The sequence below is a fragment of the Phyllostomus discolor genome, chromosome 1 (assembly GCF_004126475.2).
Source record: "Phyllostomus discolor isolate MPI-MPIP mPhyDis1 chromosome 1, mPhyDis1.pri.v3, whole genome shotgun sequence".
Classification (NCBI taxonomy): domain Eukaryota; kingdom Metazoa; phylum Chordata; class Mammalia; order Chiroptera; family Phyllostomidae; genus Phyllostomus; species Phyllostomus discolor.
In genome coordinates, this window is record NC_040903.2 from 175481805 (window position 1) to 175506563 (window position 24759).

A 24759-nucleotide genomic window follows, 5' to 3' on the forward strand; every position below is an offset into this window, starting at 1 on the left:
GAGCACCCGTCTGTGAACTGAAAGGTCATCAGTTCAATTCCTGGTCAGGTCACCTGCCTGGGTTGTAGGCAGGGTCCCCAGATGGGGGCGCCTGAGAGGCAACTGATCAATGTGTCTCTCACATGTTGATGTTTCTCTCCCTCTCTTTCTCTCTTCCTTCCCATCTTTTTAAAAATAAATAAATGGACTCTTTTTAAAAATGGAAGAATTAAATAATGATTTTAGTTTTACTGCTTTTGTAGGTATGCTGTAAGCGTCATGTGGGAATTGGATAAAACCTCCTATGAAATTAAGAAAGTGTGGTATGGCAGAACCATTATTCGATCAGCATACAAACTATTTTATGAAGCAGCCCAGGAACTACTGGACGGAAACTTTAACATCATTGATGATATTCCAGAATTCAGAGATTTGGACGAGACGAGCAGACAAGCCAAGCTAGAGGAGTTAGTGTGGGCAATTGGAAAGTTGACCGACATCGCACGCCATGTCCGAGCTAAACGAGACCTCTGTGGTGCCCTGGAACTGGAAGGGGTCGAAGTTCGTGTACAGCTAGATGAGCAAAAGAACATTCACGACCTCATCCCCAAGCAGCCCCTGGAAGTCCACGAGACAGTGGCTGAGTGCATGATCCTGGCCAACCACTGGGTGGCCAAAAAGATCTGGGAGAGCTTCCCTCATGGGGCCTTGTTGCGCCAACACCCTCCTCCACACCAGGAGTTTTTCTCAGAACTAAGAGAATGTGCTAAAGCAAAAGGCTTCTTCATAGATACACGGTAATTCCTCTTTTGAGGGGGCAGAGGAAGGGAAGGGAATGCTGTACACTTATTTATCTTGCAGTTCTTAAAGATGTGACAGCCAGATCTTTGACCAGAAATAGAAAGCTTGGCTCTCTTTCACTGACTACAATGTAGGTGTAGAGACTTGAAATTAAAACAAGTCTGTTGAGGCATAGCTTTGACCCACTAAAATTTGTAAAACAGAAGTAAGGAACTTTGATTTAATTTCATCTAGTCCTTAAGCAAATCCCAAGAAATAATTGTTTATTTCACTACCTCAAAAATGCAGCATTATCATTACACCAACCTTCCATAGACTGAGACTTTTTATTCCCCACCTCCGGGATAAGATATTTTCCACATTTAAAATGATATGTAAAGAGGATATTTCAATATTTTGTTGTGAAATTAACGTGCTAATTTTACTCGTGAATCAAAATGGATCTTTTGGCTTCCATCTTTAGGTGATAGTACCTTTTGCTGGTTTGTTGGGTGGCTGAGCTCTGTGGTGGGTGCGGGCGCGTGTGCTGAGGGCTCTCAGATACCCTTTAGTGTCATCCCTATTTTACAGGTAGGGAAAGTAAGACTGGACGGGTTAATAGCTTGACTGCAATTTAACAGCTAGTCAGGACTGAGCCCAGATTTGAGTCCAAGTCTGTCAAACTTGAAAGCTCTCAGCAGTGCCCACTGTACTGCTTTGCTTCTCTGCCCATCATTCCCCATCTTTCCCCCTTTTCTCTTAGGGCCACACTACAGAACTGAACTATGTGCTCTGTTATTACATTTTTAGTATAATTCTTTATTTCCTGAGTTTTTAAAAATTTTTGGAAAGTAAATAAAAGTGCTTTCTGTCTCATTAAATAATAATAATTTGGGTTTCTTTTACTTGTGTACATCAGGCTTAGTTTAGTTTTGTTTTTTAACTGTCTGGCTCCATAATTCTTGATTTTAAAGAAAGAAAGTCCATTCTTTGACCTGTACAGTGTTTTTAAGGTTCAGGGTGTTAAGAATTCAACAAGTATTTGACCACCTGCTATGTGCTGAGTATTAACTTACCCTCACAGGTAACACATTATTCTTTACTGTTTAAGAAACATTTAAATACTGACACACTTTTTTCATTTCAATCTTAAAATCAAACTAGATTTCTATCATTGAAAAGAGTTCCTTCCAAAATGTGTCCAAAATAAATTTCACTCCTGTCATATGAGAGCATTCAGACTGACGAATGAAGTGTACCCCTCAGAGCGCTGGCTTATAAATCATTGCTGGGGACTAAATAACAGTCTTTCCCTTTTTTTGTCAGGTCTAATAAGACACTGGCTGATTCTCTGGATAACGCGAATGACCCCGATGACCCCATTGTAAACAGACTGCTCCGCTCCATGGCCACGCAGGCCATGTCCAACGCACTGTATTTCTCCACAGGATCCTGTGCGGAGGAGGAGTTCCATCATTACGGTCGGGGACAAAATCTTTCTTTCTGTGCCCGTAATCTTGAGTGGGTTGTTTTAAAGGTATTTGTTGTTGTTATTGTTTATTTCAATCTTTTGGCTTCTTTTTAAAGGTCTTGCATTAGATAAATACACTCACTTTACTTCTCCAATAAGAAGATACTCAGATATCATAGTGCACCGATTATTAATGGCAGCCATTTCAAAAGATAAGAAGATGGAAATTAAGGAAAATCTGTTCAGCAACAAAGATCTGGAGGAGTTATGCAGACATATCAACAACAGAAACCGAGTAAGAGGGGTTTTAATTTCTCTTTCCATTATCTCTTTTGCTAAAAGAATATCAGCTTTATTGTATAACAGAATGTAGTACTGTATGTTTTAGCAAATTAAATTTTAGAATTATAGCCTGGCTTGTGTAGCTCAGTGGATTGAGCGTGGGCTGCGAACCAAAGGGTCACCAGTTCAATTCTCAGTCAGGGCACATGCCTGGGTTGCAGGCCAGGTCCCCGGTGGGAGCCACGTGAGAGGCAACCACACGTTGATGTTTCTCTCTCTCTTTCTCCCTCCCTTCCCCTCTCTCTAAAAATAAATTTTTAAAAAATCACTTTAAAAAAATGTAGAATTATAATAACCAATGAAATAACATGAAAAAATATGAAGTGTGTTGAATAGCTTTTAATAGATTTACAAATGTCCTGAAGTAATTTAATGTGGATTTGGGAGATTTAACAATAGGTTAGATGTTTTTCCCAAAATGTAGAAATGTAAAAGATCATCATCTATCATCTTACCACCCAGGGGTAACCATTATTAACAATTCTACATAATACTTTTTATTTATAACAATATTATACCAGGTCTGTTTTGAAATCTGTCTTTTTCACTTAACACAATATTGTTGGTATACCATCCTCAGGGTAGTTATGTCATTGTTTTAGAAGCTGCTTTGTGTTCTATTCAGTTGTTGCTAGTGGCTTCAATACTGTACAGCATAGAACTAGACCATTTGGTGAAACATAGAATTAGAAACTACCTAAATGTTTAATAAAATCTTCTATACACAATGTTCTATAGTTCTGTTTTGCAATATTATAGCCACCAGCCACGTTTGCTACTTAAAATTTTTTAAAACTTAAAAATTCAGCTCCTGAGTCACACTAGCCCCCTTTCATATATGCTCAATAAACATGTGGCTAGTGGCGACCTACAGGCAACACAGATGTGCAGCTTTCTCATCACTGCGGAAAGCCTCCTGGGCAGCGGTGTCCTAGGCAGTCTAGTTCACAACCAGCCTTGCGTATGGTTTTTACAGACAGCTCAGATTATTGCTGGGATAAATTCCTGGTAATAACAAATGCTGAGTCACAGGCGAGCATCTCCCTCCACAGTAGTAGTACTAATTTCCACTTCCATCAACAGGATTTTGGTAGGATACTTTTCCTCTACCTGCATGAACTATACATAGTTTCTAAATGACAAACTGGTTGTTTTCTTAAATATTTAATTTTCTAAGACACTTTTGAGGGAATGATACTGATGGTTTTGTTCCCACAAAAATTGATTTAATTCATAATAGAGAATACTTGTATTAATAGTGTTATAAAATCTAACCTTTTTGAAGACATTGTTTTTGTGGGACGATGAATTTCATGTTTCTTCTGGGAATGTCAGAAGTCTGTCATCATGACTTGGGGCTGTGCTTCTTGCAGGCAGCTCAGCATTCTCAGAAGCGGTCTACTGAGCTCTTCCAGTGCATGTATTTTAAAGACAAAGGCCAAGAAACTGAGGAGCGCTGCATATCCGATGGGGTTATTTATTCAATGAGAACAAATGGTGTGCTTGTATTTATACCGAGGTATGTTATATCTAATATAAAAATTGTTAACAAATCATAGTTAAACTAAGTGTAGAACACAAACAGTACTTTAGATATAATTTATTAAAGTACCTATTTTAGCATTTATAGTTATATGTACATACTGGAATGTACTTATAATTCACTATATAGGTATAAAAGATTAGAATCTAGTATATCTCTATCATTCTTAGAATAAAATTTTACTTATTTAGCAAGATATTTTGTTTCTATCTGATTAATGAAATAAATATTTGGAGGTAAATCACAGGAAAAAATGTTTTTAATATAGAAGAAAAGCTAGCATTCTAAGTATACAAGATCTGCATACTAAGAATATATCATTTCTGGATTTTTATTCTGGCAATGATTCAGGTTTGGGATTAAAGGTGCTGCTTATCTGAAAAATAAAGATGGTTTAGTAATCTCATGTGGCCCAGATAACCGTTCTGAATGGAAACCAGGATCCCTACAACGATCTCAGAACAAAATCACCTCTACCACAACAGGAGGGGAATCTGTTACATTCCATTTGTTTGACCATGTAACGGTAAGTCTGTATTTACATTAAATACTGCTTGCAGTGTAAATAACAAAGAATGTGATTTAGTAATATGCCTTCTATCCTCTATGATAGGTGAGAATATCTGTACAGACCTCGCGTTGCCATTCTGATACAATCAGGCTTGAAATAGTGAGTAACAAACCATACATGATACCAGACACAGAACTTTCTCATCAGACTGCTCTCTTGCCAAAGAGTGATTTAGTGAAAGAAGTAACTAAGTCTGTGGAGGAAGCTCAGCTAGCCCAAGAAGTCAAAGTGAACGTCATTCAGGAAGATTATCAAGAATATTGCCAAACCAAGGGAAGAAGCCTGTACATACTTCTAGAGGAGATACGGGACCTAGCTCTCCTGGATGTTTCAAATAGTCATGGATTATGAAATTCCTTACTTCAATAAAAGAGCTTTATCTTATGTGTTTTACCTTCTTTTCAACATTAATGTTAATCTAATTTTTTGTCACCCAATGTTCTAATTGATTGAGATTGGGTAGTTATTTCACAGACCATAATCCCCCCTTTATCTGCAGTTTCTTTCCATGGTTCGTCACCCACAGTCAACCATGCTCTAAAAATATTAAATAGAAAATTCCAGAAATACTCAATTCATAAGTTGTAAATTGCATGCCGTTCTCAGTATCCTGGTGAAATCTTTTGCTATCCCACTCCATCCTGCACAGGACACAAACCATTCAGTGTACCCACAGCATACCAGTGGGTATATGCTACCAGCCTATTAGTCACTTAGCAATCTCGGTTATCAGATTGACTATTGACTTCCTATTGGCCCAAAAGCACAAGAGTAGTGATGCTGCCAATTAAAATGTGCCAGAGAAGCAATCCAGCGCTTCCTTAGGTGAAAAGGTGACAGTTCCCAGTAAGCAAAGAAAAAAAACCACATGCTGAGGTCACTAAGATTTAGCTACAATAAGGACTCTTCTGTGAAAATGTGAAGGAAAAAGAAATTTGTGCCAGTTTGCTAAGAGACCACATTCACATACCTTTTATTCCAGCATTTTATAATTGTTCTACTTTATTATTGTTAATCTGTTTCTAATTTATAAATTCAACTGTATTAGAAGCATGTGTACATAGGAGGAAACATGGTATATATAGGGTTGGAACTATCCAGTTTTAGACATCTGCTGAGGGTCTTGGAACGCATCCCCTGCAGATAAGAGGGACTACTATATGTGTAGACTGGTTTCTCATCAATAAAGTTGCATTAAACCAAGTACAATTAGGTCACTATGGACACTTATTTTTCAGAAATGAGTAGCGGATGGTGGCTCTGCAAATCAAGTTGCCAGAAGCTTTTTAATAAACTCAGAACTGATATTTGGGTAGCTTGTCTCAAATCAGGTTTTTCCAGTAATTGCTACCGTGGGTCATAGGTCCCTCGACGTCTATCAGATGAACTTTCCAGTCACTTTCAGACACCAAGACTTAGTCCTATCCACCTATCTCTTTAAAACAATTTCATCATTTGACTCTAACCTTCCCTGTTGTCCCCAGCACCAGTTGGTGACAGAGGAGTAGGGTACACAGGTATGTCCGTTCTTAAACCTCCCTTTCCACCTTTTTTTCTGAGTACTCCTCAGGCCATGAGTTGCATTGCTCTTACCCTGGTTGACTTCTCACCTTGCCAGCAAATCCCACCTCTGGAAAAATAACTCTCATTTCTCTAAGCATTAGTTTCCTTTGAAGAGACTGGGCTCCATCTTCTAGCCGATCCCCTATTGGCAGCAATAAGCCACAATCCTCAAAGGCATATGCTTCTTGGCTCCTTACTGTGCCAGTCCCCAGCAAGCTCACAGCCACCCCAGCCTCCCATACCTCATAGGTTCTTATACTCGACTTACTGGCCTTTCAAACAAACCATCTTTGTCACTCCCCATCCTCACCTGAAGTCAGGAAGCCTGAAGAGAGGAAGATCTCCAGCTTCATGGATAGAAGGTACTTCAGCACCACCACTGCCCGACTTTCTCATAAATTGCAACTTTCCCATCTCCTGGTTTATAAAAACATTTTACCTTCCCCCTCCCTCCATGGGAATCTCCAGCTAAGAACCAGACCGACCTTCTTTAAACTTAGTTGTCAATGCAGTACTTCCTTAGCTGTAATTACCCCTCTACCAAATTGATAAACTCAGGCAGGAAAAATTCTAACCAGGTCTTCTCACTATCTGGGCCTAATACCTCTAGCCTCATATTCACCATACCCAAATCTTCCTTATTTCCTAGATTTTCATTTCTGTTCACCATTGTACATGCACTCCCCAATCTTTGGAATCTCCATGAACTCGAAGGTCTCCTGTGAATCTGCCCTAGGTGCTCTATGTTTCTCATAATACTTTGCAAGTTTCTCTCCACCTGCTCAGTGGATACCAAGGAATATTAGAAGCTCCCTAGCACCTACATAGCCAGGCAATTTATTAACCTTTTATGTGATCCTTTAAGAATTATAGTCACTCCTCAAAATACATGTAAGCACATAAAAACCTTAAATATTTTTAAAAAGACTTTATTTTTAGAGAGAGGAGAAGGGAGGAAGAAAAAGGAGAGAAATATCAATGTATGGTTGCCTCTCACATGTCCCCTGCTGGGTGCCTGGCCCCTAGGGCACAACCTAAGCATGTACCCTAACCAGGAATTGAACCAGCGACACTTTGGTTTGTAGGCCAGCACAGCATTCAATCCAGACCCACACCAGCCAGGGCCATTTTACCAAAACTGTAAACTGCAAACTAAATAGCAATTAGAAACTTTTATAAAGCCTCTAGAAACAGTTTGTAAGATTTTTATTTGTATTTTTAAATGGATTTGTTATATATATTTGTATCTTAAAAACATCAATTTAGTGAAAACAAGGCCTTCAATGGGCACACCTGCAGCAGAAGCTGCTTATTAACTACTAATCATTATTATGAAATCCAATCTATATAAAAACACTAAGAAAATAAATAGGCTTAAATAAAGTTAATAAAGAAACAAGTATAATTATAAATAATACCAGATTTTAAACAGGTATCCATATAGGTTTTACTACATAAGGATTTTACTCAAAGTATACAAAATACATAGTAATCTTAGACTTGGAGGATATCAAGTTAATTTTCTCTTGGTTGAGGCCTATCCAACATTTCTGGAGGAAGCATAAAGTTACTGCTGTACAATTTTAATTTTAAAAGGACTGGTCCAGTTGAGTTTTCTCTATTTTTAATTCCTCTTCTTCATTTACTATATTGGCAGCACCATCATTATGTGTATTATCTAGAATGTCTTTGTTAAATCCATCTGACTCCTCCTCATTTTGATCCTCACCTATTTTAAGATCTTCAACTGTCTGTGCCCTGGATGTGTTCATTAATAAATCTGAAAGAGAAATCATTATTATACATTATTTAGGCACTTAATCCAATCTCACCTAACACAAATCTCTTCACAAGCTTAGAGCAACAGAAATAATATCTATGATCATTTTAGTTCTTGTTAATTATCATCAATTTCTCCCCCCAAAAGCCATTTTTATACATGTATAAAGTCCATTAGAAAATGCAAGGGGTCTTGGCCCTGGCTGGGTAGCTCAGCAGATTAGAGTAATGTCCTGATATGCCAAGGTTACAGGTTCGATCCCCATTGAGAGCACATATAAGGAGAAACCATGAATGTGTCAATAAGTGGAATAACAAGTCAGTGTTTTTTTTTTCCTCTCTCTCCCCATTTCTCTAAAATCAACCAATAAATTTTTTTAAATTCTGTTTTTAAATTCAAGGTCTTGAAAGGTAGTAAACTCAAACTCTTGAATTAATGCAATAAACAACTATTCTCATTCAAAATCACAACTACTAGACAGAAATTTTAAAAGATCAGATGCTCTAAAAGCTGTATGTCAAAGTGATCTACAGTACAGAAAATTTAAGGTACTTACTTCTATTTGGGCAATTTTAAAGTTGTGTATTATAAGTAGAAGATGAATCTTAAAATGCTTATTGCCAGGTATACTTTGATAATGACAGCAAGACAAAACCCTGCGATCAGCAGCGGTTGACATTTATTACTGCCATCCATTTTTTCCACATGGAAGGAATAAAACATTCATTTGTAAACTTAAAAATTAAAGTCATTTTAATTGGAAAAAAATCATAATATAGTCACAATAATTTTCACTTGAGAATCTTATCTTGGGTAAAACTAGTTTTGTATCATGGTAATCTTCATTACTTACTAAAACTCTTTATTTTCCTATTTCAAAAGGAAAGACTGGATTTGAAATTGAGAGTGACATGCCATCCAGCTTCATTCAAAACCAACTTGCAATTATTTTTAGTTTTTACTACTGATTTTAGAAAGAGAGAAACTTCAATTTCTTGTTCTTATCCATGCATTCATTGGTTAATTCTTGTATGTGCCCTGACCAGGAATCAAACCTGCAACCCTGGCATCCTGGGGTGATGTTCTAACCAACTGAGCTACCTGGCCAGGACTGCTATTTTTAAATATAGTTTTAAAAAACTTGGCTGTCTTCTTTCCAAATCCACAGTATGTTTTCAAAACAGCAAATTTTACGGCAGTTTTACTAAACAGAAGGTAATATAACAGGTGATCAAGCTGATAGCTCACAACAAAAGTGACACGATGCAGCTAAAACAAAAATTTTAGAACCACCTACTCATGCCATAGCAAATGGCTCTAAAATCCTCAATGGGTGCAAAAGGCATTTTATATGTTTAGAAAAGTACCATAATTAATGTTCATAATTATAATCCTAAAGATAAAATTATTTGTCACATGCTTTAAGGAGTCAGGGAATAATATGTTTTTCAAAGATTCAGAATCAATTTTAAATGATTAAAATAACTCTTTAAGAGGTACTCAACTATTCAGAAAACCATCTTGGATTCATTTATTCTTTGAGGATCCCAAACAGCTAACTCATTTGCAGTCTCTTTCTCTCAAATGTACATAAACTTAATATACTATGTTATTTTTCTATTCCTAGAGATATTTTATCTTGGGACATAGTAGAGAAGTTAAAATTTCTAACATATCCCTGCTATATTAATAGTAGCACATAAAAAACACCATAAAATTTACCATTTTCAAGGGACTGACTATTACTCAATAGCTTTGCCTGCCTTCTTTCCAAGGCCAGTTGTTTATTTCTCTCAATTCTTTGTTGTTGCTCTTCGGTTAGACTTTTACTTGACTCAGAAGCAAAATTCACATTTTCAGATGAGTTTGTCAAAAAGGGTTCTAATTCAGCAGCAGTTACATCATGGTCATTATTTTCCCCTGCTTCATCTGCAGTAGAAAGAAAAAGTGAGTACAGTACGAGGATTAAACTCATTAGACACATGCTTGATTTAAACAAGTAAAAGGAATATTGATAGATTACTTTAAAAAGGTATTTTAAATCAAATGAAAATACTAGTTTAAAAATATGCACAAACAGAAAGCAAAAGTTCTCGGTTATGATTAGAAATATTTTATGTTTGGGGTAATAAAAGAACTTAAAGAATCCAAAGAATATTCTTGCTTTAAATTAAACGAAAACATTTTAATAGCTTGCCATAATATACAATAATAATCTTATATAGGCTATTTTTTAACAGGGTAAAACCCATATACAAAGTGAAAAAGGAAAAGAAATTTAGAGATCTATGCACATATTTCCAAGTTAATTTTTCAAAAAATTCAGTGTTTTCTACATTATTCTTCTTAATGAAGTCTTAAAGGCATGTGTACTAGTTATCTCCAAGTAGGATACCCCTAAAATGATCCAGTGTTATGGAAGGTAAACTTTCACCTTCCATTTATAACTCATTTAAGGATTAAGAAAAATTAAGTTTTACTATCTTATATTTAAAATAAGGACTGGCAGTGATAAACTATCACTTATCCACATGACAGTTATCACGTGATCTGTAAGCCATCTTAATCAGGCAGCTCCACACTGAGGAAGGGTCAGGGAGTGGGGCCCTCACTCATCCTTCAATTTCAGCACACTGTGACAGCTGATTCTGACTGCCCAGTTAAGTAGACTAACAGACTATCTAGTTTTAACCAAAACAACACCAACAAAATGCACAAGTAGTAGCTTTATTGCTTAAAAAGATTGTTGCAAAACAAACACCTAAAAGTAGAAGATAATACAAGCACAAGCAAACTTTAAAAAAAAAAAAAGAAGAGGCAAAGCTAACACTTCACCTTCTCTCCTTCATTCACATTATTCATTCACATCATGGGGTTAAAAAATGACCTCATCACAGATCTGACTAGGAGGCAAGAAAAAAAATTTATCACCAAGAACACTGCTTGAAATAAGAGTTTACAAAAAATGAAAATGAAAAATAAATTTACGTATATTGATACCACCCTTGTCTTATGTACTTACTGTGCCTTGAGGTTTTAACTAGGGACAGTAGAAACTATCACGACTAGCAAAACATTTAATAAATGAATATAAACCTTTACAATTATTCTAGTGAGACTTTAAAAAAATCATATATTTAATCCAATCTTTTGTAATCCAAACCCCTTTTGAGGTTTCTTCCTTATTAATGAAAGACAAACAGCCATATATTTTTCCTTCCTGACATGGAAAAAATTTGTGACAAGAAACAAAGGAGTGCATTTTAGCACTCCTTTGTCAGAAAATAATGATGGCGTACAAGTAGAAAACATTGCTGGGGAAGTTAAGAAACAAGTATTAGAACCAACTGCCCAACGTTGTTTTTTTTTTCAAAGATTTTATTTATTTATTTTTAGAGAGAGGGGAAGGGAAGGAGAAAGAGAGGAGAGAAACATCAGTGTGTGGTTGCCTCTCATGCACCTCCTACTGGGGACCTGGCCCACAGGTCCCACAACCCAGGCATGTGCTGACTGGGAAATTGAACCAGCGACCCTTTGGTTCACAGGCTGCCACTCAATCCACTGAGCCACACCAGCCAGGGCCAACATATGGAGTTTTATTATGCTTCATCTTATAGGACTTAAAAGATTCTGAATTAATAATAATAAAATGCATAATAAAGAACTACTTTTTTGTGAGCCATGAAAGGAAAGATACTGTCAATAGGAAATGGTCTAACACAATGTTTTATGGATAAACAATGTGAATGTAACCACTGATGGAGCTTGGACTAGTATAAAAATGGGATTAAAAACAGCCCTGGCTGGTGTGGCTTAGTGGATTTAATGTCAGTCTGCAAATCAAAGAGTTGCTGGTTCGATTCCCAGTGAGGTCACATGCCTGGGTTGCAGGCCAGGTCCCCAGTAGGGGGTGCATGAGAGGCAACCACACATTGATGTTTCTCTCCCTCTCTACCTCCCCTTCCCGTTCTTCCCTCTCTCTAAAAATAAATAAATAAAACTTTTAAAAATAATAAATTAAATAAATAGAACCATACATGAAATTCATTCACTTCATTATATGTAGGCCACAGTGGCAAAGAAGCTAAAGTCAGAAATACTCAATGTGTCACAGAATGCTGTTACTTTGGTACACATAAACTAACAGATAAGCAAATGATATAATAATTAAAGAGAAATAAGTGCTATTAAAAAAGTATAGAGGAATTAGGAATGGGGATGAGGCATAATTTTACCATAGTGGTCAGGACTTCACAGTGTTGACATTTGAGCACAGTTTGAATATTTAATCATGTTGTTCTCAGTTTAAAACTGTATGGTAGTGTTTTGGTGACAACAAAAATGTACATCATGATCAGTACAGAAGTAAATGTATTATAAAAGTAAGTAAATAAAATGCTCAAGAAAAATTTTGGAAGATTTTATTTATTCCTTTTTAGACAGAGGAGAAGAGAAGGAGAGAGGGAGAGAAATATCAATGTGTGGTTGCCTCTTGAGCACCCCGTACTGGGAACCTGACCTGCAACCCAGGCATGTGCCCCGACTGGGAATCGAACTGGCGACCCTTTGATTTGCAGCTCGTGCCCAATCCACTGAGCTATACCAGCCAGGGCTCAAAAAATTTTGTTGTTGTGGTTCTGATCCTAAAGGTTTGGATACCATTTACTTGAGATTAAAAAAAATAATAAAAAAAAACATTAAGTCCCAGGTGGTGTGGCTCAGTGGATTGAGTGCTGGCCTGCAAACAAAAGGGTTGCTGACTTGATTTCCAGTCAGGACACATGCCTGGGTTGCAGGCCAGGTTCCCAGTAGGGGGTGCATGAGAGGCAATGACACATTGACGTTTCTTTCCCTCCCTTTCTCACTTCCTTCCCCTCTCTTTAAAAATAAATAAAATAAAATCTTTTTTTTCCCTTTAATTTAGAAATAAGCTTTGGGCAGCTTCCTGATCAGAAGGGAGACTAAGGGTCAACCCATAGAAAGGCCTCCAAGTAGGGAGGGAACAGCATAGGATCTGGCACTGGGAGTGCCACAAAGCTGGTCCTGAGCTCAGCAGGTACTGGCAGAGCCTGAAGTGATGAATGGAACAGCCTACTCAGGTAAGGGGCTTTGCTTCTGATTGTTCTTGCATTTACATTTGCCACTTAGGATGAACAAGAGTCCAACGATGCACAAGAGCCCTGCGCAGATTGTCCCACCCAGCTGCAGGCCTTCCCAGTCGTAATAGAAGGGGCTATATTTATCAACCAGATCATTGGCTTCAAAGGCAGGCATGCCTGCCAGTGCAAAGAGAAGGCCCCAGGTCACTCTCTCCATGTCACAGCTGCAGGGCAGGCCTGAGAGCAGTGTGCACAGAGCAGGTCTGAGGAAGCTGCTGGGGCTGTCAAAATCTTTTTAAAAAATCAACAAACAAGGCTCTCTGCTACAGACCTCCTCTATATACCCTATATTTCGCATGCCTATAATCCCAAGAATGGTCCTACTATTTGTGTAGAGGAGTAAATGAATCTGCCTGACAGTTAATGGCTCATCTTTTAACATTCCTGTGATGCCTCCTCTGTGAAGCTTTCCCCTCCCCTAGATAAAAGTAACTACTCTCCTTTGCAGCCTACCCTATACCCTGTTCATATCTCTAGTTAAAACACCTATCACACTACTGGCAATGGTATGCCTGACTTGTTCACTAGTCTGTTAGCCCATACCACAAGGGGTCTCATCTTATCTTTATCCCTAAATGTTTAATTTAACAAACAGTACGCAGGTCAAAAAGTGCAGCTGACTAAAGTAACTAACCCAGTAGCATATGCTATGGGATTTAGTACTATAAGAACAAATTCTTTTCCATATACCAAATGCCATGCCATCCGTACATACCATATATTACAAAAAAACTAAATTTTGGATTATTTAAATCACAATCTTTCACACTTTTAAAAGCAATTTATAAATAACTTAAGGGAATTCTACATGGAGCCTGTGTTTTCTACATCTACTAAAAGTTAAAAAAAATAAAAAACAAACATGTATGGAGCCATCGCACAGAAAATCTGATAACTATACAGACTCTGTCGGCAGGAACCATATGCTTTGATGTGTGTGACTGCCTAAGGTTGCATTGTACAGCTAATCAATGCAATCAATACCAGGAACAGTCACGTAGGTCTACTAAAGTCCTATGTCCAGGATCTGCACTCTTGAGTGAAATGTAAACTATTTCACCACCAAATTATTCTGCCTAATTGCCCAGAGCCACTTTTTTTTTTAATGGTGTACATGTACATGAACACTATATTTTGTCCTCTGTTTTTACTAACAAGAACTACAAAGGAGCTGTGGATCACCATCAGAGTTCTTGAAAGCTAATGTTCTATGGCTAAATACATTTTTACATCTCTTAATAGCATTGCAGCCATGTCTTTAAAGAAATGAATGTCATACACAACATTCTAAATGTACCAAAGTATTTTCACTCATTCCTATTTACTGTACTTTAATTATATGATCAACATAGACTAAGAATCCAGTCTTATAATACTGTCTGTCCCAACTAAATCCACTTCTAAAAAAAACTGTTATGAAGTAGATAAATCGATATTCTTACCATTATTGCTAATAAAATCTTCATGTAAAATAGGGAGATCAAGTCGAATTCGTTTTAAACAGGTCTGAAAATAAAGAGATGGTTTTACATTTTCACTAATAACATTTGGGGGTGGGAAGGTCATTTATTCCATTCTGAGTTTCACAGAAGTTGTTCTTCAAGTAACTACTATTAATTTTCTTTTGTTCTACCAAGACATATTTCAAAATGAAGACCCCAAAACAGCTACTTATTAGCCTTTACTAAACCTATCCTTGTACTATTCAACATTGTGAATGATATTCACAATAATCTCAGCACATACCTGAACTTCCTTTTTATTTCCCAGGTATTCAACTCTGTCGATAAAATCCTCAAACTGCAGTTTAGGGAATAGCCTGTGTGCCCAGTGCTCCATGTGTCTGATTAGTGTCTTCAAGTCTTCAGCCTGGCACATAAAAATAAAAATGCTAAATAGGAAATACACTCTCAGAACTGACCTTGTCAGCAGATTTTAGAATTGAATAGTAATGCCAAAGTCATTGGTGTCATTTTACATTTATAAGGTGAAGAAACTTTAAGAAAAATATCTATTAAGGACTTAGGGGATTGCAGTCTAAAAAAAGCACTGGATACAATTTTCCTTTTTAAATCAGAGGGGGAAAAATGGATGAAAACTCAATAAAAGTTAAAAGATAATCATGTATCTTTTCAGGACTGTAAAATACTACTAAAAATAAGCTTTAATAAACTATGTCAAGATATCTTTTAGAAATAACTAAACAAAGTGGCAGGTCCCTAAATCACATATAGACAAAAAAGCATTGAGAATTCAGCATTGTAGAAATACATTCAGAAATCCCAAGGGCAAAACGTACTAGGGACCAGCAAGAAAGAACAGTTTAAACATTCTCAAACCAGAATACCTATATTTGAAATTTCAATTTAACATTAAAATTTTTTAAAATAAAATTAAAGTCTAGTAAACTGGAGTTATCAATGAGAAAAGTGCCTAATTCTGGGTTTTATTATAAAATAAATATTCTTAACAATATTTTAAAATAGGAGAGTGGTTAAAAACCGGTTCTGGATCAGGCTACATAGATTCGAATCTCAATTCTACCACTTTACAGCTGTGACTTTGAACAAATGACTCCTCTGTGCTTTCTTCATGTATAAAATGAAAATATACATAATTCACTGGGTTATTATGAAGATTAAATAATACAAGTTAAAGCACCTGACTCAAAGTGAGCACTCAAATGTTGGTGATTACTATTGTTATTTACTTGTCTAAGAAGTCAATGGTTAAGACAATCAACTCTACCAATAGCTAAATATGTAATTCTGAGTGTAATGTCTTATCATTCTCACTAATAAAAAAGGGGTTATTTTTTAAAGAATTTTTAAAAAATATTTTTAAATTTATTTTCAGAGAAGGGGAGGGAAGGGACAAAGAGAGGGAGAGAAATATGAACTGATTGCCTCTTGTGTGCACTCAGACCAGGGACTGAACCCACAACCCAGGCCTGTGCCCTGACCAGGAATCAAACTAGTGACCTTTTGCTTTTCAGGACGATGCCCAGCCAACTGAGCCATACCATTTGGGGTAAGATAAAAGTGCTTTTAGAAATTCAATCACCTAATCTCATTTTCCAGTTGTTGGGGGTAGCTGGCTAGCCACCTCTCAATGTCATTTTAGACTCAAGGAACAAAAGAAGAGAAATAGCTAAATACAATGGGAAGTCTCTGTGATAAAATACTAAGAATTTTCAAGGGCAAAGTACAGAAGACTAGATAAACCCTTTCAAAGCCCACCCTCAGCCAGTGAAATGCAAAATAATCATCCTTCATATAAATCTTATTATGAAAATAATGAAGACTTCGAAAAAAAAAAAAAAAAAAAGAAGACTTCGTAAATTCAAAGCACCAATTCATCATTACTACCTGAAAATTTCAGCAAGGGCAATTAACTGAGCTGGGAATGGCTTTAATATATCCTGATTTATATTTAGTTTTATGGCAAAACAGGACACACTCTTCCTGTCCACTGAAGCTGAGCAAATGCACACAATTTTCAGCCCTCCAGGTTTGAAATCTTGGGATTGGTTTTGACTCCTTTATCATCCCTCTAAGTCCAATCAACTACACATACTATATGTTGATCTCTGCTACTACCCTATCCAAGCTATTTTCACCTTGTTCCACTGGTAGAGCAACAACCTCTCAATTGCTGTCAGCCTCCAGTCACTTCCCTCTTTCCAATTATCCTGCATACCACACCAAGATGCAGGTAACATTATTCTAACTGGGCTATTAAATGGGAAATCTAGGCTTCACCCTAACTGTTGTCACTGGACACTTAAAACTTAGTCTCCTTAATTAGATAATGGGACAAGCACCTATCCCAGGTAGCTCAGTTGGTTAGAGCATCTTCCTGATAAGGCAAGGTTGAGGGTTCCATCCCCTCAACCCTGTCAGGGTACATACAGGAAGCAACCAATGAAGGAATGCATAAATAAGTGGAACAACAAATCAATAAAGATTAAAAAAAGAATGTATTTGAAAATACTTCATGAACTGCACGAAAATATATCTACATGATTCAAAGAAAAATTTTAAATGGCCCTGGACAGGTAGCTCATTTGGTTATAACATCACCCCAATATACCAAGGTTGCAGGTTCAATCTCTGGTTAGGGAACATATAAGAAGCAACCAAAAAACCTAAGTGGAACAACAAATCGATGTTTCTCTCTCTAAAATCAGTTAAAAAAAAAAATAAAGAAAAACTTTAGCCCTGGCTGGCGAAGCTCAGTGGATTGAGCACGGGCTGCGATCCAAAGTGTCGCAGGTTCAATTCCCAGTCAGGGCACATGCCTAGGTTGCAGGCCACAACCCCCAGCAACCGCACATTGATGTCTCTGTCTCTCTCTCTCTCTCTCTCTCTCTCTCTCTCTCTCTCCTTCCCTTCCCTCTCTAAAAATAAATAAATAAAATCTTTAAAAAAAAAAAGAAAAGAAAAACTTTAAATGTACGTTTGTCCAAGGAGTGATGGACAGTTCTGAAATGTCTCCCTTTTCCAACAAAACTTAACTGACATCTATTATGAACAAGGTACGGTACCATATCTTGGGGACACATAAATGATCAATACAGGTAAAGTCCTTGCTCTCATAACACTTAAAACCACTCTCCAAAGTAGACAAAGTAAATTTTATTCCTCAAAATTACGAAGTATAAACTCAGGCTTACTGACTCACATATGATTTTACTAAAGCCATACCGTGGCAAAGCAAGACTACAAGACATGTTTTCTGATTTTTATAACAGTGCCTCTCCACATTATAGTTTCTCAGAAGAGATGACAATGAATGGTTGTGTCTGTGAAACATTCTAAGATTCCGAACAACATGGTAACAAGCTCAGTTTTATAGATAGTCAGCCCTACATACAGTGGGTTCTATATTCATGGATTCAATCAACTGTGGACTGAAAATATTCAGGAAAAAAAATGTTACACTGTTGCTGACATGTGCTATATAGTTAGGCCTAAAATGGTTACTGCGTCTATACTAAACATGCACAGACTTTTTTCTTGTCATTATTCCTTAAACAATGTAACAGCTATTGACTTAATATTTACATTGCATTAGGAATCACAAGTAACCTGGAGATGATGTAAAGTAGCTTATATGCAAATACTACGCCATTTATGTAAAGGACTTGAGCATCTATAGATTTGGGCATCTGCAGGGGTCCTAAAACCAGTAACCCACAGATACTGAGGGATGACTGTACTTTAAAAAACAAAGGTCTAAAACAGAATCCAGACATTTCTTACCTCATGACCTTTACCTTTGAATTTTGCCTTATCAAACACATGCCTTAATGCTGGAAGCCCTCTCTCAGAAGTTAATCTGTGAATAGAAGTAGGTTTTTAATTCCAAGTTTTCTAGATCCATCAAGGCCAAACCATGACCACAGGAAGAAAAGATATTATCTGAATTGAAAAAAATCTTTATAAATATTTGATCTCCAAATACTCCCAACCAAAAGCTTATAACTTGAGGGGGAAAAAGATGTAAAGAAAAAGTATAAATATTTAAGGAAATAGTTAATATACCTCTGGGCATCCAGCTTGGGTATATTCCTTTTAACTGTTCTCTTTGGAGGTACAGGAATAGGTGCCGCTCTTCCTGACTCTGGTAAAATATTGCAAGATTTAATATTACTTAAATAATTTAAGCCTCATCTATAAAATAGATCATTTCTAAGCTGATAAATGGATAAGTGAATACAGATACTTTTTGGAACTCTATACAGACCATCATCAGGTTCAGCTCCTTCACCATCTTCTCTCTCTGGAGATGCTGGAGGTGGGAAAGGAGGAAAAGTTTCATCTTCTACGTGCTCATAAGCTGACAGTCCAATCAAGCCATCCTCCTGTGGTTCCAGCATCTTTTCCTCTGGGAGAAAAAAAGTAAGCACATTTATTCATGCAAGTAGTTTTCCTACTACACAGTTAAGATCTACCTGTAGGAAAATTCATGTGTTTCAGTCTGTTAAACCATATTTCAAACTCACAAATGATGAAAAGAAGTGGAGATGATAATAGTTATGGAATGAAAACCAGAAGTTATGGTTTTCATAACTTTAGTCAATAGTCATGGGCTAAAAACCAGAAGAATTGAATTCTAATGTATACCCCACCATTAAATAACAATATAATCTTGAACAAATCATTTTACCTCAACTGTTGAATTTCTTCAATCATAAAATGATCTGAACTTTCAGAAAGTTCCAAACTATAGTCCAAATGGGTATGAAATATGCAAGGGATAGGTACCTCGGCAGCAACTTCAACCAGAGCAGCTTGTAACAAAAATCTGTTTACATACTGATCTTCTAGGTAAGGTTTCCTTTGAAGAAAGAGAAATAGTCTTCAAGTCAGTAACTTTAAAGAATGCCTTTCGATACCATCTTACTTGACCTCTCAGCAACATCTGACACTTCTGATTAGTTGCTTTTCTGGAAAAGTGTCTCCACTGTCTTCTGAAACATAGTATCACCTGGTTTTCCTCCCTTTGGACACTCCTCCTGGATATTCTTTGAAGATTTATCTTCCTCTAACCTGGTAAGTATCCAAGACTCCATCCTAGGCCTTCTCCACTCATTTATACACATTGTTTGAATAAGCATTTACAGATGACTAATTTTTTTTTAATTTCCATCTTAGGCATCAAATCTGAGCTCCAGATCCCTACTTTAAATTTCTCAAAGGCACCTATAACTCGTCATGTACAAACCAAACTTCTCATTTTCCCAATTCACTGAATGACATCTATCCAGCTAAGTAAGTCAGAAACCTACAAGTCATCCTTGACACTTTCTTCCCTCTACCCTACATATGCTGTCCATTTTACCTCCTAAAAATCCCTTGAATCTATCCATTTCTCCCTGTCTCCACAACCACTCCCCAACATGGCTACTTGGACTACTCCATGACTCCTATCCACTTTTGGCTTCTCCAAATTACAGTCAGGTTGAGCCTTTAGAAATGTAAAGCTGACTGCTTTACCACTTGGCTTAAATATTTCAATGGCTTCCTTCTGCTCTTAGATGGTGATGCAATTCCAAGGCTCTGCTTGGCTTGGTACCCTCCTACTTCTCCAACCTCACTCCACACCACTCTCCACGCTCTTGTCTTTCAGTTCTTCGAAAGAGCTGTAAGAGGTCCCTCAGGCCACTAGACTTTTTTGTAAAGGACATTTCCTATCTCTTTTTCTTTTACTGATTCTAGAAAGAGGGGAAGGGAAGGAGAAAGAGAGGGAGAGAATCACCCGAGTGAGAAACATCAACCTATTAGTTGCCTCCATCAGTTGCCTCTCGCAGGCGCCCTGACCTGACCCAGCTCCAACCATCCACCTCTCAGTTTGCAGGACAACGCCCAACCAACTGAGCCACACCCGCCAGGGCAGCCCGCTTCCTATCTGGAAGGCTCTGCCCCACTCGTAATCTCTTCGATGTCTACGACACCTCCACAGAAAAGTCTGCCCCAATTTCCCTACACGGAATACCTATAATAAGCATTCAAAGTATGAAGTTCAACATTAAGTTCTACTTGTTTGATTAATGTTTTCTTCCCATACTAGACTGTATGTAGCTCCAAAAGGACAAAGACCAGGACCCTGGCCAGGTGGCTAGGTGGGTTGGAGTGTTGTCCTGTTCACCAAAAGGTGGTGGGGGGCCGTCCCCGTTGTGTGTGTGGGGGGGGGGGGGGCGGCAATCCATGCTTCTCTCACACACGATGTTTCTCTCTCCCCTTCCTCTCTCTAAAATCAATGAACATTTCCTCGGGTAAGGATTAAAAAGGCGGGGGGGGGGGGGGGGGGGTACCAGGCAGGTCTCTGTGCTTCAACATTGCATCCCCAAAGCTGGTACACAGCTGATGCTCCATATATATTTGCTGAATGAAGGAACGGAGAAAAGAATTCCAAAGCTTCCCCAAAACTGCAGAACTACTGGAGCTGATGATCTGTAGTCTCTCCTCTAAATTTCCATGACCATAATACATAAAAACAAAGTAAGTATCAACTCGACGATGGGCCTACCGTATCTTCAAGTAAGGATCAAGAACGACAGCTTTTCAAAATTGGAAGAAAGGCAGTTAGAGATCATAACCTCACAAGCAGCAAGGTTAGCAGTTCTACCAGGCTGACCCGATGTCCCTCTTTGCTAACCATCCCCGAGCACACTGAATTTCCCAACCCATTGTTCTCCAACATTCTCACCCTCGCTCCCCCGCCTCTTCTCTCACTGCGACTTCACTCATTCGACCAATCAATCGTCACGAGATGCCTTCTATGCCTAAAGCCCATGGACAGAAGCTGGCCATGTGAAGATGTATACGGTACACGTTCCTTCCCGCTAAAACACTAGGTTGAGTGAGAGGCGGATCCGAAACATAAACAAAAAGTAAATGTGCCCGCCCTGGCCCCACCGGTCTCCTCGCCCCACAGGTCGCGGCCAGTCAGGCCTGTCCTGCTCCGCTGAGTCCACCCTAGTCCTGTCCTCCAACCTCACTCTCTCCTTGCGACTCCCTAGCACCCCGGATCCTGCTCCTGAATTCCTCGGTCTTTTCTCCCGACAGGGATTTGACTCACCCACCAGCACGCTCTCATCTCAAGCAGAAAGCAGCCGCCACACAACTCTGCTTGGCGGGCAAAGCAAACCTCACTTCTCGCGAGACTCTAGAGCTACCGCCCCAAAAGAGCCTTCGTTGTTTGGCGCCAAATCTGCGCACTACCGGGTTGAAACTATAGGACCCGCCTCCCTCTGGTCCCGCCCACCCGCATCCGACTCCGCCTTCCCCGGGATCCCCCACAGCCCCCAAGTCCTGCCTACCCACTTCCGACTCACCCTTTTTCCCGGGTTCGCCCACCCGAGGGTTCCCCTCCCCACCGCTTCCTGCTTCCTGAATTCCTCAAAGGAGATAAGCCTTTTTATTTGCGTCAAGTTCACCTTTGTGATGCTCTAAGCATTTTAGGCTTTGGAAATAGTCCTCAGTTTTCTAGAAAACCGGATTGTTGGTGGAGTAGAAAGGATAGAGGCAATTTGATAAGCAACTACTGATTCTTCAGAGTTAACAGAATTCTAAACCTGAAGTTTTATTATTTGTTGAATAATGAGCTGAGATAAATCAGGCAGTAAAGAGTGTTAGCAGTGTAGACACAAAGAATAATGTCAAAGATTTGTTACTGTTAATCGTTTTTAAGTGAGTTCAGATAATAGTCCTGTTTGTATGTGCACATGCGCACTCACACACAAAACTGGGGGGCAATAAATATATACCTGTGGGGGTGGGAACTGGGCATATGGAACAGGATGGGATGAAGACTCAACTACACATTTTTGAACATATAAATGCATTAACTATTCAAAAAATCTAAAAAAGTTATCTGCAGCAAATTTAGCAAGATTTGATAAACCAACATGAGTAGTGTTTGCAACCTTATTCTATTTTTCTGTAGCTTGAAATATTAAAAGCAAAGAATAAATCAAGCATGTGAAAAGAATAAGATAAACTAAGCTCTCTCTAAAAATTGTGTGCAAACATGTATATATACCACATTTTCCTTAGTTTTACGGTTAATTTCTACATGTGCAAGGTAACATTAATATTAAACAATGAATTCAGTTAGCATTAACTTGAATAGGAGATATGTCAGCCTCAAGAGTCCGAATAGCCCTGACTGGTGTGGCTCAGTTAGTTGGACATCCTCCTGCAAAGAAAAAGATCGCATGTTTGATTCTCAGTCAGGGCACATGCCTGTATTTCAGGTTTGGTCCCAGTCAAAATGTGTACAGAGGCAGCCCATAGGTGTTTCTTGCCCTTCCTCAATCCCTCCCTTCCTCTCACTCTAAAAATAAATAAATAAAATCCTTTACAAAAAGAGCCTGTATAACTGAGGCAAGAGGCATTCTTCTAACTATCCAGATAGTCTATATTCTCTACTTTATGCCTAATAAAGTACATATAAAAGCACTTTGAGAAATTAGGAAGTTATATACCACCCTCCCCACTCCAAAAAAGTAGCACAGAGCAGGAGTTCTGATGGTTTGAATTTCAGTTCCATCATTTCCTACTTGATTACTTTTTACTATGCTTCAGTTTCCCCATTATTAATAACAGTATCTACTCTGTAGCATTATAAGGAAGATCAAATGGTAGTACTTAGTAAATATTAGTATTATGCATATAATTTTTAGAATGTTTGACCCTTTTAGAAAATGTACATATCTTATTAAGTAATCATTTGCAGGCACAGTTGTAAGGCATTGATATATTGTTGTCAAAGACTAATAATTGTTTCTTTTTCATACATGAGGAATACTAGAAATATATTTTCCTTAGTAATTTTATCAGAGATATAAAAGATAGCTTTCCCATAGACCATATTATTAAGACTTTTAAAACAATTTAATATTTAAAAAATGAATAATATTAATAAAAATAAACTATTAAAAATCAAAGATTGAGTACGGTGTGTAAAAGTTATTCTGGCAAGTAGGGAACCCATTCTAGAAATGAGGTTTGAAAGAAGAGAAATGGGGTAGATCTTTCAAAACAAAAAGACCGCAACCTATCTCTGTCCCACATTTAAAAAGTAGTCTATGAGTCTTGGTGACTGGCTGGTATTATTTGGGTTTATCACTTAAGTAAGCGCTGACCTGGCTGGTCGTAGTGGTCTGCTGGGTAGCTGAGGACTCCATCTCACGTTTATGGTATCTGTTTGCCCCTGCCTTGTACATGACCGCTGGGATCATACCACCCAGTCAGGTCTGCATCGGCATTAGCAGTCGAGGAGGCCAGGCCAGGAATTATGAATTAGGATCTGGTTCAGCTACAAATAACAGAAAAAATAAACTAAAATAACAAACAAGATGGAAAGGTTGTCTTTTGTAAGTTCACAGTTGGTATGGTGTTACATGATGTTAGGAATCCAGTCTCCTGTCTTCCTGCTTTATTATGTTAGCATTCCATTCTCAAGATTGCCTCATCATCCAAGGTAGCTCCTCAAGTCCCAGTGGCATTCTAGTCATCAGGAAGGAAAGAGAGAAGAGAGAAATGTTCTTAAAGCTCTACACTTTAAAAACATTTGCCAAAAGTTGCATACGACAATTCCGGTTACATCCAGAATATGCTACTACACAGCTGCAAAAGAAGCTGGGAATATAGACTTTATTCTTGGTGGTCATGGCCCAGTAAAACTTTCAGGATTTCAATTACTGGGGAAGAAGGGGTGAAAAGATGTTCAGGGACAACTAACAGACTGCCACAAATAACAAGATAGAAAAAAGTTAACCTAATATTAATTTTGCAGATCTGCAATCTTGGAGTGTTTCCATAAATAAATTTTGTGAATGTGAATAGCCAGCATTTTTCACAATAATGCACACAAGCAATCCTTAGCACAAGAAGACTATAACATCACTGTACGTTGTACCATGCCTTTTGAAACCTTTCCTAGAATATATCCTCAAAATTCTGATGATGACTAAATCACTTTATTGCTGTTTTCTCCTTTGTAATATAATAGGTGTGGATTAGATGATCCCAAAGGTACTGTTTTAATGGAGGATACTGA

The 24759-nt window shown here is 37.9% G+C and overlaps 3 protein-coding genes and 1 non-coding gene across 9 annotated transcripts in view; 1 reads left to right on the forward strand and 3 right to left on the reverse strand.

Annotated features, from left to right (window-relative positions):
- The window catches only part of DIS3L (DIS3 like exosome 3'-5' exoribonuclease), a 31986-nt gene extending 26899 nt beyond the window's left edge, over positions 1-5087 (forward strand). For both annotated transcript variants that reach the window (XM_036009427.1, XM_028505990.2), the window contains exons 12-17: positions 243-776; positions 2086-2240; positions 2347-2525; positions 3946-4091; positions 4467-4641; positions 4729-5087. In XM_036009427.1, coding sequence (XP_035865320.1) covers positions 243-776; positions 2086-2240; positions 2347-2525; positions 3946-4091; positions 4467-4641; positions 4729-5037 — 1498 coding nt within the window. In that variant the 3' untranslated portion in view covers positions 5038-5087. The remainder of the gene's footprint in view (positions 1-242; positions 777-2085; positions 2241-2346; positions 2526-3945; positions 4092-4466; positions 4642-4728) is intronic.
- A 2541-nt stretch (positions 5088-7628) lies between these two features.
- Positions 7629-21912, reverse strand: TIPIN (TIMELESS interacting protein). 5 transcript variants are annotated; one of them, XM_036009429.1, is made up of 9 exons: positions 21690-21706; positions 19360-19530; positions 18937-19077; positions 18735-18813; positions 18453-18528; positions 14935-15057; positions 14631-14694; positions 9752-9958; positions 7629-8029 (listed from the first exon to the last, which is right to left on the reverse strand). In XM_036009429.1, exons 3-9 carry the CDS (start codon positions 19067-19069, stop codon positions 7839-7841), a joined length of 873 nt encoding a protein of 290 aa, XP_035865322.1. In that variant the 5' UTR covers positions 19070-19077; positions 19360-19530; positions 21690-21706; the 3' UTR covers positions 7629-7838. The 5 variants fall into 5 exon arrangements, with proteins under 5 accessions (XP_035865322.1, XP_028363703.1, XP_035865330.1 ...); XM_028507902.2 differs by lacking the exons at positions 19360-19530; positions 21690-21706 and adding an exon at positions 21775-21912; XM_036009437.1 differs by lacking the exon at positions 19360-19530 and having other exon boundaries at positions 21690-21710.
- Positions 12950-13407, reverse strand: LOC114493171 (FXYD domain-containing ion transport regulator 4-like). Its single transcript, XM_028507904.2, has one exon. The coding sequence runs from the start codon at positions 13343-13345 to the stop codon at positions 13121-13123; it is 225 nt and encodes a 74-aa protein (XP_028363705.1). The 5' UTR covers positions 13346-13407; the 3' UTR covers positions 12950-13120.
- Positions 14050-14185, reverse strand: LOC114493723. Its single transcript, XR_003684325.1, has one exon.
- Positions 21913-24759: the final 2847 nt, after the last annotated feature.

Excerpts from the sequence above, each read along its gene's own strand:
- TIPIN (XM_028507902.2), bottom strand. The coding sequence starts at position 19,069 with ATGCTGGAACCACAGGAGGATGGCTTGATTGGACTGTCAGCTTATGAG. Across the intron at positions 18,814-18,936 it reads AGGAGCTGAACCTGATGATG|AGTCAGGAAGAGCGGCACCT; the intron begins GTCTGTATAGAG and ends ATATTTTACCAG. Across the intron at positions 18,529-18,734 it reads CCCAAGCTGGATGCCCAGAG|ATTAACTTCTGAGAGAGGGC; the intron begins GTATATTAACTA and ends TTCTATTCACAG.
- LOC114493171 (XM_028507904.2), bottom strand. The coding sequence starts at position 13,345 with ATGGAGAGAGTGACCTGGGGCCTTCTCTTTGCACTGGCAGGCATGCCT.